Consider the following 15,088-nt stretch of genomic DNA (forward strand, 5'->3'; position numbering starts at 1 on the left):
TCATTATTTTTAAGAAAAACAAGTGTGGATTCTTCATTCCCAGTAAGCATACAACGTTGAAACAACGTTGAAATAACGTTGATCAACGTCGACCAACGTTATTTCAACGTTGTTTCAACGTTGTGTGCTTGCTGGGTTACCTTTTCTTAACTACCGCTTTTTTCTGAGTACTGATAGAAAAATATACATGAAGTATAATAATGTCAGTGCAAGTCACTTCTGAAAGTATAAACTATAAAGCAAAATTTTATATCTAAACTTGAGTAATTTAAAAAAAATTTAACTTTGTTTGATTTTAGACAAACTAAAGCGCTAGGAGAAAAAAAAAAGATTGAAAAAAAAAAATTATTTGGGCTAAAAAAATGCAGTGAAAAATACCCGTTTTAAAAAAACGCAAAATTCGTGTATTTTCAAGAACATGCATTAACGGCGTTGAGTCTGTGTTGCTTATTTTTCTAAAACTCAAACTACAAGTTGCAAAATAATATTAATGAGAGGGTCGCTTTTTTAATGACTTAACAATTGTTTAAAGTTTATGCTGTTTTTAGGGAAGGAGTAAAGATTGGTTTCCAATACTTGTAGAAATGTTGTGCAACAATCGTGCAACATTCGTTTGATTTTTTGTGCGGTAAATTGTTGTGCAACGTAATGTCTCAAGTGCATTTAATTAGCGCAAATAGTTTTCAAAAAAACAGTGTAAACAAACAAAAAATGGCCTTCATAAAAAAAAATCTCTTTGACTTTTTGTTATACTTTTATTTTTAAGACGCCGAAAAAGCGTAGGAAAAAGAAATCATATGTTTTCGGTTAGAGAATTATTTTAAAAACGCGAGGTTAAGCGAGGTGCGATAAATTGTTTGGTGCAAGAAATTATGCAATTTGATAGGGAATTTTTTTATCGATACCGTAAGAATGTCTCCTAACAAACTTGAATACCTTTTGTCATTAATCGGATCTTCAAACTTGTTGAAAATCCGAAACTTGTTGTGCTATATGGGAAGTTCTCAAAAAAATATTTCTCAGAGCCCCAAATGACAAAAAAATGGCAAAATATAATTAAAGAGTTTAATCAGAATTGGAACTTTCCACAATGTATAGGAGCTATTGATGGAAAGAACTCACCCATTGAGGCTTCTGCAAAATCAGCTTCTTCTTTTTACAACTACAAAGGATTTTACAGCATGATTTTATTAGCCATTTGTGATACTAAATGTTGTTTTACCCAGGTAAAAACCTTACCGTTCAGCAAACAATTTTTAATTTTTGTCTATCAAGAACACGGAGAAAAGTTGAAAATAGTTTTGGAATTTAAGCTGCTAGATGGAGAATTTACAAATCTTCCATTAAAGCAAAACCATCGAAAGTAGAAAATATAATAAAGGCTACTGTCTGTCTTCACAACTATTTGCGTTTAACAGACGGAGCATATTATATCCCTACTGGTTTTGTTGATAGTGGAAGTAATTCTGGAATTGTTATTCAAGGAGATTGAAAAAAAGAATTCAAAAGATCAAGCATGTTTGCTTAATTTCTCGAAATCAAAAAGTAATAGATCTGTTTTTGATCCAATTGCAATAAGAACTACTTTTAAAGTTTTCATTCATGTGAAGGAAGCCTTTCGTGGCAATTGGACTATGTTCAATCATGTGGCCACAATCCAGTTAACAACTAGAGTATATGTAATATACTTTAATAAACTTTCTTTTGAATGACATTATAAAATATTTAACAAAGCAATACTTTTTTATTTTTTTAAATTTTAGATATGCCCCAATAGTTACTTAAAAGTTAATAACAGACGTATATTATACCTCCATGATTTTATTTAAAATGTGTAGTTTTTCACATCAATTGGTTAAACAAAGTAGTAAGCTAGATTGTTATAATTACATTATTTATTTACATTAATAGGTTAACAGAGAAGCCAGATTGTTTCACCTCTAATTTGAGAAGAAGTACTTGCATTTGAACTTTAGCCAAAGCTCTGGAATAGTTGTTTAATCGCTTTAGCTGTGGAATTAATGATTTCATAAATAAATAATCTTTATCCTCCTATTCTTCAGTCGGATTTTCAATATTGGAGTTAATTATTTTTAATGTTTTCACTAAAGTTTTTTCAAGTAAATCATAATATCTGTCGACTCGAAAACGCTAGCCGGAAGACCGCGGCGTAAACTTCAGGTTTGTGCCGAGCTAACGGTAATGTTGTTTTCTGACTAGCCAATTTTGCCGAAAGAACAGTCGTTTGCTGAGCTTACAAGTCGAAAAGACTTTTTGAAACGTTGCGACTTAAAATATCGCGCAGAGAGAGAAAGAGAGAGAGAGAAAGTTAAATCTAATTTTGAGCTAAAAGCAAAGCTTTCGCACTGACGCGCACGGGTTCTACTAGACTCAAAGTTTTAGCCTGCAACGCATCTAACGGTTAACAAAGTGGGAAAGGCCGTTTCACTTAGGGTTTCTAAAGTTTGTAACATTGTTTGCTGAGCTGTTGCTGCCGCCGCAGGTCACTTTATTATCTTATTTTATTCATTTCTTTATTTAATTTTTTTTTTCCTCCCATCTCCAGAATGATCCCGGAATAGATCATTTAGGATCTTCGCAAATCTTACAACATCAATCTAGTCGCGCAACACTAATAAAAAAAAAAACGAACACTGCTCAAAATATTCTAGCATCATTGTTATTTTGAACATAACTACAATCAGTAGAGTCGCGGTGGGCATTCATCATATTTTCCGAGGCATTGTCCGAGACCACGGAAACCAGCTTTGGCGCAAAAGACTAATCCGTATGGACATGGCATGCATATGGCTCTCTTGTTGACACATGCTACGTAGCCAGATCGAGGCTCGCTGTCAATAGCGTAGTTGCCGTCAGCACGATAGATGCAGTCATTTGTAACGTCGACACCTAAAGTTCAAAGACAAGTTTAAACGGTGAGCTTCTTCGCTCAAAAACAAAAAGCAAGTTTAGCGCGCTCTAGTCAAACACGCAACTCGGTTAGAAAAGAAAAGCGCGACATTCTTAGGTAAGCTTTGCTGAAGGGAATTCTCAAGAAATCTCTTACCGACACAAATAACGCGTTTTGGTTGGTAGTCGATATTCTTAAGTTCGTAGTCGGTATTCTTGGGTTCGTAATCGGTTTTCTTGGGTTCGTAGTCGGTTTTCTTGGGTTCGTAGTCGGTTTTCTTGGGTTCGTAGTCGGTTTTCTTGGGTTCGTAGTCGGTTTTCTTGGGTTCGTAGTCGGTTTTCTTGGGTTCGTATTTGGTTTTCTTGGGTTCGTAGTCGGTTTTCTCGTGTCCGTAATCGGTATTCTGGTGTTCGTAGCCGTTGTCTTGGTCTTGCACTACACGCAGTGCGTTTGCTGTGACAGCCAGAACACAAGCTGCGATGAAAACTATCTTGGTTGCCATGGTTGTTAAGCGGTTTGAAGGTTTTTTGGAATTCGTTTGTGTTTTGCGTTTGAACTTGCTTGTGTTTGCGAAGCGCGTTTTTATAGGCGATTTCAATGGACAGTTGTGGAAATAACAACTGCACTAATTTGCCAGTAATGTGCTACAAGAGCGCTGAAAAACTAATAACGAACTAACAAGTGCTTTGTTGGAGGAAACACGTTTCGTTTCTGCGAAAAGTTCACCAAAACCGTTTGGCACAAGTGCATACTCAGACGACGCACAGAAAACATGTCTTTTAGACCATCTAAGACTACTCTAATTTGCATCTATCGTAGATGAGTATATTTTAGACGTATATTAGACAACGAAAAAACCTCTAATTACAGGGTTCTATTTATGTCCAATTGTAGACGCATATTAGATGTATGAACTAGATTAATGCATAAATATCTTTTTTTGGTTAACTATAGATGTATGTAAAAAGTCTTTCATAGATCAGTTACAACAGAAATTTTAACTGGTAAAAAAATCTATTTTACAAAACCACCATAGTAAGTTTACTATGGTGGTTTTGTAAAATAGATTTTTTTTATCAGTTAAAATTTCTGTTATAACTGGTTTATAAAAGACATTAATGACCGCTATTAAAGAAACGTGCATCTATAATGGCGGAAACTCGTTTTTAGAAATGAATCAAAATTTCCACATAGCTAAATTTATGTTAACTTATGAACGACGTAAGTCATAACAATAATATTTTTTAATGAGTTTTAAGTAATAAAATTGTATATTATCATAAATTACATGCTATTACAAAGACGAAATATTTACATGGTTTCAGTGCATAACATTTTATTAAGATAATCATGATCTGAAAGATAAAAACGTTATTCTTAAATTGATATTTTTCATTTATAGATTAAAATGTAATAATAATACAAATGCGTATTTTTTTAATGAAATATAGTGTTTTTTAATAACGCCCGAAACTGCTTAAACGGTTGGTTGTGCACAAAACGTTTCTATTTAGAAAAATAGTAAAGACGATAGTATTATTATTATTATTGTTATAGTTGTTATTATTATTATTATTATTATTATTATTATTATTATTATTATTATTATTATTATTATTATTATTATTATTATTATTATTATTATTATTATTATTATTATTATTATTATTATTATTATTATAGTTGTTATTATTATTATTATTATTATTATTATTATTATTATTATTATTATTATTATTATTATTATTATTATTATTATTATTATAGTTGTTATTATTATTATTATTATTATTATTATCATTGTTATTATTATTATTATTATTATTATCATTATTATTATTATTATTATTATTATTATTATTATTATTATTATTATTATTATTATTATTATTATTATTATTATTATTATTATTATTATTATTATTATTATTACTATTTTTATTATTATTATTATTATTATTATTAAAGTTGTTATTATTATTATTATTATTATTATCATTATTATTATTATTATTATTATTATTATTATTATTATTATTATTATTATCATTATTATTATTATTATTATTATTATTATTATTATTATTATTATTATTATTATTATTATTATTATTATTATTATTATTATTATTATTATTATTATTATTATTTGATAAAACTTTTTTTGCTTTGTTTTATAAAACTTTTTTCTAAATAATTTGCTTAAACATGAATTATTTAAAGCATAAGTTATTATTTCTTTAAAAATAAAAGCTAAAATTTTAAATAACTTTTACTTTTAGAAAAAAATCAAAAACTTTCTCCCGCGAGGTTTAAACTTGGAGATAGAAGAAAATAATTCTAACCTCGCGCGATATTGTAATGTTAGCGGCCTGTTAAAGAAAAGAAACAAAACTCTTCTATTTTTTTTTGAATTGATTCAAATTTCTTCAAAGCTAGATGTTTTAAGTTCTTTAGTTCAAATTTTTTATAAATAGCTTCTAACCTGTTGTTGGTTCTTCTATCTCCATAATATCAAGTAGGGCTTACGCATGACAAAAAGAAACAATCTGGATAAGAAATGATCAAGGTTGTAACGCATGGCTGCCACGGCATAAATCAGGCTAACGGAGAGCTATAGTTTGTAAATATGATATGATAATATGATACATGTGATAATATACATATGATGTAAATAATATAATGACAAAAATAATATTACAAGAAGAATAATATAGTATGATATAAAATATGATAATCATATCTTGAGGCTTTTTGTTGTTATTGATGTGTTTTGGGAAATACTGCTCAAGTGAACAGTTTAATGCGTTTTAAAAAACTTATTACTAAAGTAAAGAACAACTGAATATTGCTGATTTAACTTTAGCTTGCAGCAGTTAAAATTAAATCAGCAATATTCAGTTGTTCTTACTTTAGTAATAAGTTTTCTTCGTGTCTTTTTACTTACTGCGAATATTGAAAATAGCGATTTTTGGAACAAAAGAATCACAAATGCGAAATCGAGCGCTAGCTAAGTTGAAGTGATCAACGGTTCGAAAAGACGTTACGAAAAATGTTTGAACTTATTACGCTAAGTAGTTTAATATGAGTACGCTTTGAATAAGACATTTATTCATTTCTGACATTTTAACGATTTGTATTAGCGTTTTACTGCTACTTTATTCGAAGGACATAAAAAAAAAAAAAAAAAAAAAAAAAAGGTAAATAAGAGAGAGAGCGAGTTTTCTTGAGTGCGTGCGTGCGTCAAAGTACAGTCGAAAAAGCAACGCCTTCAAGCTCTGCAGTGAGCATCAAAGAAACCAAGCTGAACTGCTTTCCGATCTGTATGCCCGAATCCAATGCATTTTGTTTTCACTCCTAAGTATGCTTACGCGCTTGTTCATTTTCCTTTCGGCCAAATTAGGTGTGCTTTCGTTGCTCTTGTTTTTTTTTTTTTTGTTTTTTTGTTTTCTGTGCGTCGTCTGAGTATGCACTTGTGCCAAACGGTTTTGGTGAACTTTTCGCAGAAACGAAACGTGTTTCCTCCAACAAAGCACTTGTTAGTTCGTTATTAGTTTTTCAGCGCTCTTGTAGCACATTACTGGCAAATTAGTGCAGTTGTTATTTCCACAACTGTCCATTGAAATCGCCTATAAAAACGCGCTTCGCAAACACAAGCAAGTTCAAACGCAAAACACAAACGAATTCCAAAAAACCTTCAAACCGCTTAACAACCATGGCAACCAAGATAGTTTTCATCGCAGCTTGTGTTCTGGCTGTCACAGCAAACGCACTGCGTGTAGTGCAAGACCAAGACAACGGCTACGAACACCAGAATACCGATTACGGACACGAGAAAACCGACTACGAACCCAAGAAAACCAAATACGAACCCAAGAAAACCGACTACGAACCCAAGAAAACCGACTACGAACCCAAGAAAACCGACTACGAACCCAAGAAAACCGACTACGAACCCAAGAAAACCGACTACGAACCCAAGAAAACCGATTACGAACCCAAGAATACCGACTACGAACTTAAGAATATCGACTACCAACCAAAACGCGTTATTTGTGTCGGTAAGAGATTTCTTGAGAATTCCCTTCAGCAAAGCTTACCTAAGAATGTCGCGCTTTTCTTTTCTAACCGAGTTGCGTGTTTGACTAGAGCGCGCTAAACTTGCTTTTTGTTTTTGAGCGAAGAAGCTCACCGTTTAAACTTGTCTTTGAACTTTAGGTGTCGACGTTACAAATGACTGCATCTATCGTGCTGACGGCAACTACGCTATTGACAGCGAGCCTCGATCTGGCTACGTAGCATGTGTCAACAAGAGAGCCATATGCATGCCATGTCCATACGGATTAGTCTTTTGCGCCAAAGCTGGTTTCCGTGGTCTCGGACAATGCCTCGGAAAATATGATGAATGCCCACCGCGACTCTACTGATTGTAGTTATGTTCAAAATAACAATGATGCTAGAATATTTTGAGCAGTGTTCGTTTTTTTTTTTATTAGTGTTGCGCGACTAGATTGATGTTGTAAGATTTGCGAAGATCCTAAATGATCTATTCCGGGATCATTCTGGAGATGGGAGGAAAAAAAAAATTAAATAAAGAAATGAATAAAATAAGATAATAAAGTGACCTGCGGCGGCAGCAACAGCTCAGCAAACAATGTTACAAACTTTAGAAACCCTAAGTGAAACGGCCTTTCCCACTTTGTTAACCGTTAGATGCGTTGCAGGCTAAAACTTTGAGTCTAGTAGAACCCGTGCGCGTCAGTGCGAAAGCTTTGCTTTTAGCTCAAAATTAGATTTAACTTTCTCTCTCTCTCTTTCTCTCTCTGCGCGATATTTTAAGTCGCAACGTTTCAAAAAGTCTTTTCGACTTGTAAGCTCAGCAAACGACTGTTCTTTCGGCAAAATTGGCTAGTCAGAAAACAACATTACCGTTAGCTCGGCACAAACCTGAAGTTTACGCCGCGGTCTTCCGGCTAGCGTTTTCGAGTCGACAGATATTATGATTTACTTGAAAAAACTTTAGTGAAAACATTAAAAATAATTAACTCCAATATTGAAAATCCGACTGAAGAATAGGAGGATAAAGATTATTTATTTATGAAATCATTAATTCCACAGCTAAAGCGATTAAACAACTATTCCAGAGCTTTGGCTAAAGTTCAAATGCAAGTACTTCTTCTCAAATTAGAGGTGAAACAATCTGGCTTCTCTGTTAACCTATTAATGTAAATAAATAATGTAATTATAACAATCTAGCTTACTACTTTGTTTAACCAATTGATGTGAAAAACTACACATTTTAAATAAAATCATGGAGGTATAATATACGTCTGTTATTAACTTTTAAGTAACTATTGGGGCATATCTAAAATTTAAAAAAATAAAAAAGTATTGCTTTGTTAAATATTTTATAATGTCATTCAAAAGAAAGTTTATTAAAGTATATTACATATACTCTAGTTGTTAACTGGATTGTGGCCACATGATTGAACATAGTCCAATTGCCACGAAAGGCTTCCTTCACATGAATGAAAACTTTAAAAGTAGTTCTTATTGCAATTGGATCAAAAACAGATCTATTACTTTTTGATTTCGAGAAATTAAGCAAACATGCTTGATCTTTTGAATTCTTTTTTTCAATCTCCTTGAATAACAATTCCAGAATTACTTCCACTATCAACAAAACCAGTAGGGATATAATATGCTCCGTCTGTTAAACGCAAATAGTTGTGAAGACAGACAGTAGCCTTTATTATATTTTCTACTTTCGATGGTTTTGCTTTAATGGAAGATTTGTAAATTCTCCATCTAGCAGCTTAAATTCCAAAACTATTTTCAACTTTTCTCCGTGTTCTTGATAGACAAAAATTAAAAATTGTTTGCTGAACGGTAAGGTTTTTACCTGGGTAAAACAACATTTAGTATCACAAATGGCTAATAAAATCATGCTGTAAAATCCTTTGTAGTTGTAAAAAGAAGAAGCTGATTTTGCAGAAGCCTCAATGGGTGAGTTCTTTCCATCAATAGCTCCTATACATTGTGGAAAGTTCCAATTCTGATTAAACTCTTTAATTATATTTTGCCATTTTTTTGTCATTTGGGGCTCTGAGAAATATTTTTTTGAGAACTTCCCATATAGCACAACAAGTTTCGGATTTTCAACAAGTTTGAAGATCCGATTAATGACAAAAGGTATTCAAGTTTGTTAGGAGACATTCTTACGGTATCGATAAAAAAATTCCCTATCAAATTGCATAATTTCTTGCACCAAACAATTTATCGCACCTCGCTTAACCTCGCGTTTTTAAAATAATTCTCTAACCGAAAACATATGATTTCTTTTTCCTACGCTTTTTCGGCGTCTTAAAAATAAAAGTATAACAAAAAGTCAAAGAGATTTTTTTTTATGAAGGCCATTTTTTGTTTGTTTACACTGTTTTTTTGAAAACTATTTGCGCTAATTAAATGCACTTGAGACATTACGTTGCACAACAATTTACCGCACAAAAAATCAAACGAATGTTGCACGATTGTTGCACAACATTTCTACAAGTATTGGAAACCAATCTTTACTCCTTCCCTAAAAACAGCATAAACTTTAAACAATTGTTAAGTCATTAAAAAAGCGACCCTCTCATTAATATTATTTTGCAACTTGTAGTTTGAGTTTTAGAAAAATAAGCAACACAGACTCAACGCCGTTAATGCATGTTCTTGAAAATACACGAATTTTGCGTTTTTTTAAAACGGGTATTTTTCACTGCATTTTTTTAGCCCAAATAATTTTTTTTTTTCAATCTTTTTTTTTTCTCCTAGCGCTTTAGTTTGTCTAAAATCAAACAAAGTTAAATTTTTTTTAAATTACTCAAGTTTAGATATAAAATTTTGCTTTATAGTTTATACTTTCAGAAGTGACTTGCACTGACATTATTATACTTCATGTATATTTTTCTATCAGTACTCAGAAAAAAGCGGTAGTTAAGAAAAGGTAACCCAGCAAGCACACAACGTTGAAACAACGTTGAAATAACGTTGGTCGACGTTGATCAACGTTATTTCAACGTTGTTTCAACGTTGTATGCTTACTGGGAATGAAGAATCCACACTTGTTTTTCTTAAAAATAATGACAAGTTAAAAAAGTATAAGAGAAAGTTGCAAAATGCAAATGTCTTTCAGCAATTATTTGTCTCTAGTCATCCTTGAGGTTTTAATCATGGGGTGGGTCTAAATGAAAGCTCTACAAATATAGAGAAAGTTTTTAAATTTCTTCCTCAAATTCCATTTTAATCTTTATTTACTCATTATATGAAAACTACACTTTTGTACAAAATTCAAGGAGGTTGATTAACACTGACAAACCTTGTTTCTCATAGGACACAGTGGCGTACCGAGGGTGGGGCGGGGGGGGCGGTCCGCCCCAGGCCCCGTCTGGGAGTAGGCCCCCAAATGTTAATACAATTTATATTTTTTTTACTTCAGCCGGATTTTGTAATAGTCAACATTTTTGTTCTGTAATCATAATTGTTTACAACAAAAATGAACCTGAAACATGATCGTATTTGCTTGCCAAGATAATAAACATCCACAGCAAACAAACCAAGATGTAAGAAATTGAAATGACATCTTGGCCAATAACAACCACCGTGACTGTTTCGGAGGCCCTCCGCGAAGCTCCCTCCCCCACACCCGCGAGTGCTAATAAATAGATTCGTTTATGTTGTTTCGTTAATGTGATTAATATACTCTATCATTCAGTACCTCAATAATTCGAGAGCAAATCACGTCTTCAGTTCGTCATCACCAAGTTACATGGTAAGTTATAATTTTATTCCTGCATATAGGCCTAACAAGGCTGCGTGAGAAGATTTTAGTTATCAGGTTATAATTTTATATCACACGTCGTTTTATGTTGAAGCCACATAAGGGGCCTGTCCTTAAACACTATCCGTATTGTCAATTTAATTACTTGGTTTTTAATAACTAATTTTGACCTTAAAAATGAGTAGGCCTAGCCTATTTTGGTAAACAATTTTTATGAGTAGTACGAAAACATTTAGTTTTGATATTGTTTGCTCGTCCTTGCGAATTTCCCATATGGAAGGAGCTATTTCCATAGGTGGAATGGACAAATTTAAGCCCGAAACCATGATAACATTCATCTTGGGGGCCCCAGATTCCGAAAACATTAAAATTAAAATCGTTTTTTTTAAATCCTCCATATTATTCTTATGGTTCATAAATCAAATTAATATCTAGCTTATTTGTGAACATTAATAAATATAATAAATACAATAATTAAAACAAATATAATAATTATAATAAATATAATAGATATAATAAATATAATAAATATAATAAATATAATAAATATAATAAATATAATTATCATAATAAATTTAATAAATATAATTAATATAACAAATATAATTAATATAATTAATATAATTAATATAATAAACACAACAATAGTTGTAAATATAATAAATATAATATATATAATAAATAATATATTAAATATAATATACGTCAAAACAGAAAACAAACAACTAACTAAATTAGAGGCACATTAATATACAATGAGAACATCTGAATTCCCCTTTGAACAGCTGCTCTGAAAATACTCGTGAAAGCATTAGCAATAAAAGGCAATCAAACAATTCCCTTAAGAAAATTCTAGAATAAACAACTCCCGTTGAGACAGCCAATCTCTGCCAACCTGTCTCTAAAATAAAACCACGAATAATGACAAAAAACAATTCCAATGAAAAACGTTATTAAACACACCTTAAGAATTACCTAACTTTATTCGTGGAGACATGCGAAGCTCTGATGCGTAAATAGAACAATAGGCCATTGAAAACCTACAACGATAGAACAATGGAATTTTAAAACCAGAAATTTTACATTTTCATGTGCGCACATTTCACTTTAAATAGATATCTACTAACAAGCGAAGTGAAAACATCATTAGTTATGCTGTTACTTATACTGAAATTTTTCAAAGAAAATAGCCGAAAAATGTAATTCAAAACTTGACAGTTTTATCTTACAGTGTTTATTTATTAGGTTTGGTTCGTTTTCAAACCAATAACGCGAAGGTTTGTTTTATTTTCTAAATACTTTATTGTCTAAAATAGAACAATTATTTTCAGAGTCAAGAGACCTGTTGATAACATGAAACGAAACTATCCCAGTGGATGGGAAAAGAAGAAAAAAGAAAAAGCCAAAGAACAAGAACTACAACGGTTGTCGGGTTCAATACTTAAATTTACTAAAAGAGCACTATCCCAGGCAAACAATGAAGCAGGGCCAGAGGAGGGCCCTGAATCTTTAGAAGGCCCAAGTACAAGCTATGGCCAACGGAATGAACAAACAAGCAATGAAGAACAAGAAAAAGGAGAAGAAGAACAATACAAAAGGCAAGAAGAAGAAGACATAACCAATTCGATACGTTCTGAATCAGAAGATTTAACATTAAATTATGATGTTGGAAACTGGCCCACTCCAATGCCAGATTATCTCAGAATCGATGTTATAAGACAAGGCAGTGAAATTTACCAGAACTTGGAGGGGCCATTTGATCCAGTTCAAAAACCAGGAGAAAATTCAAAGGGTCAAACTAGGCAGCTGACAAAAAGCTGGTTTTACAAGAAGCTTCCAAGTGGAGAACAGATTTTGAGGAAATGGATGGTCTATTCTCATGAAAAAAAATCACTGTTTTGCTTTTGTTGCAAGTTGTTTAATAAGAACGATAATCCAACGACCAAATCAAGTTTCATCACAGGATTCAATAGTTGGTGGAAATTGAATCCTAAAGTATCAGATCACGAAAACTCTGAATTGCATATTAACAATTTAGAAAAATGGAAAACACTTGAAGCAAGGCTTCTCCAAAACAAAACCATCGACGCTGCTCACCAAGACGTAATGGAAAGAGAGAAGAAGAAATGGAGAGACATTTTGCATCGTCTCTTAGATATAACACTTTTTTTGGCAAAGCAGAATTTGCCTTTTCGAGGCCACAGGGAAGACTTTGCTTCTGAAAACCGTGGTAATTTCTTGGAATTTGTTAGCCTCCTTTCAAACTATGACCCTGTTTTAAAGGAGCACAGCATACGGCTTCAGCAATCATTGGAATCAGGATTGATTCCAGTTTCTTATTTATCGCCTGCAGTGCAAAATGAGTTTATATCTCTTTTAGGCGATGCTGTAAAACAAGAATTAATTTGTGAAATCAAGAAAGCTAAATTCTATGGCATATTGTTTGACAGCACGCCAGATATATCCCACACTGAACAAATTAGTCAGGTCATAAGGTATGTGAAAATTGACAACAGGAACGTGGAAGTGAAAGAATCATTTCTAGGTTTTATTCCTCTAAGTGGGAAAAAGGCAGACTCCATAACACAGGAAATTGTTCAATCTCTTGAAAAGGACGGCTTGGATTTAAAGCTTTGTCGAAGCCAAGGATACGATAATGCCACGACAATGTCTGGCATTCATACAGGAGTACAAACCAGAATTAAAGAATTTAATCCAAAAGCAATATTTGTGCCTTGTGCTAACCATTCGCTTAATTTATGTGGCGTACATGCTTTTGGTAGTGTTTCTGTTTGTGTCACATTTTTTGGAACTTTGGAAAGTGTGTACACGTTTTTTTCATGTTCAACACATAGATGGGAGGTCCTAAAAGAAACCGTTGGAGTGACAGTGAAGAGACTTAATGATACCAGGTGGAGTGCTCATCATGATGCCGTGAAACCAATCTTCAAACATTTCGAAAAGTTGGTTAAGGCTGTGGAAAAGCTTTGTGATGCTTCTGAAAACCTAGATACGAGAGGAGCAGCGGAGGTGTTGATGACAAACATTTGTAATTTCAATTTCCTTTGCTTCTTGTATTTGTGGTACCACATTCTACTCGAGGTGAATCATGCCCAAAAATATCTTCAAATCGAAGGTATTAGCTTGGAAATGTGTGTTGTGAAGCTGAAAAGCTTGAAGACCTTTTTAGTAGAGAGTCGAGAAATTCTGGTCCATAATGCTGTAGAATATGCGACCCAGACTTGTGCTGAAATGGGCATTGATATTGAAAGCAGAAAACGCAAGCGAGTGAAAAAGATGATGCCAGGAGAAACTGCTAAAGATGCAGGTTTAACTCCACAGGAAGAATTGAAGCGTGCTATGTTCGAGTGCATTGACCACTTTCATGTAGAATTAGAAAAACGTTTGACCTCGATGAACACTGTGTATGAAAAGTTTGCTGTTGTACACACAGGTAATCTTTTGAAGGCAACTGATGAAGAAATTGTAACCTATGCCCATCAGTTTTCAGAAACTTTCAATGATGTAGAGGAGGAAGAAATGCTGCCTGAAATAAAGAGGCTAAGAAGGCATCTGAAGGCTTCTGGCATCAAATTAGACATTGCAGCTGCATGGACATCCTTGAAAATGCTTCAGTTTATCATCGAAATGGACTTTCGTGAATCGTTGCCAAACGTGACTGAAGCTCTTAAACTGTTTCTAACTATATGTGTGTCCGTGGCTTCTTGTGAGAGGAGTTTTTCAAAATTGAAATTAATTAAAAACTATCTCCGCTCTACAATGAGCCAGTCTCGTTTGACGAGCTTGGCCATAATATCAGTAGAAAACGAAATTGCAAAGTATGTGAATTTTGATGAGTTAATCAAACGATTTGCAGAAGTCAAGGCTCGCAAGAAAGCATTTTAATGTGTTTCTAGAGGTAACTCTTTGCTGTAAATCTGTTTTTTTTACTGTACATTGTACATCATTGTATTATCATTTAAAATAAATAATCAAAACTAATGTTTTAATCATTTGTGTACATAAATGAATTTCTATAAATGATAAAATGGCGTTAATGGATATATTTATATAAACATATAAACTGATAGATAATGATATAGATGGTATTTGCTAATTTTTGTTTATTACAAACGTTTTCAAGAAAGTGGAGAAAGATAATGTGTTATACATACATTCATTAATGTAGTATATATATATATATATATATATATATATATATATATATATATATATATATATATATATATATATATATATAGGCCCCATTTACCAAGTGCCGCCCTAGGCCCCAAAACATGTTGGTACGCCACTGATAGGACAATCAAAAACAAATATCAAGCTCTCTTCAAAGA

The 15,088-nt window shown here is 32.6% G+C and overlaps 1 protein-coding gene across 1 annotated transcript; it reads left to right on the plus strand.

Annotated features, from left to right (window-relative positions):
* Positions 1–11,807: 11,807 nt before the first annotated feature.
* Positions 11,808–14,804, plus strand: LOC149882318 (zinc finger MYM-type protein 1-like). The gene is made up of 2 exons (XM_090067660.1): positions 11,808–11,932; positions 12,065–14,804. The coding sequence occupies exons 1-2, from the start codon at positions 11,823–11,825 to the stop codon at positions 14,637–14,639; spliced, it is 2,685 nt and encodes an 894-aa protein (XP_089923786.1). The 5' UTR covers positions 11,808–11,822; the 3' UTR covers positions 14,640–14,804.
* Positions 14,805–15,088: the final 284 nt, after the last annotated feature.

This window comes from Hydra viridissima, unplaced genomic scaffold, assembly GCF_058129835.1.
Source record: "Hydra viridissima isolate aposymbiotic clone 2 unplaced genomic scaffold, HvirCarnegie_v1 scaffold_11, whole genome shotgun sequence".
Taxonomy (NCBI): Eukaryota; Metazoa; Cnidaria; class Hydrozoa; order Anthoathecata; family Hydridae; genus Hydra; species Hydra viridissima.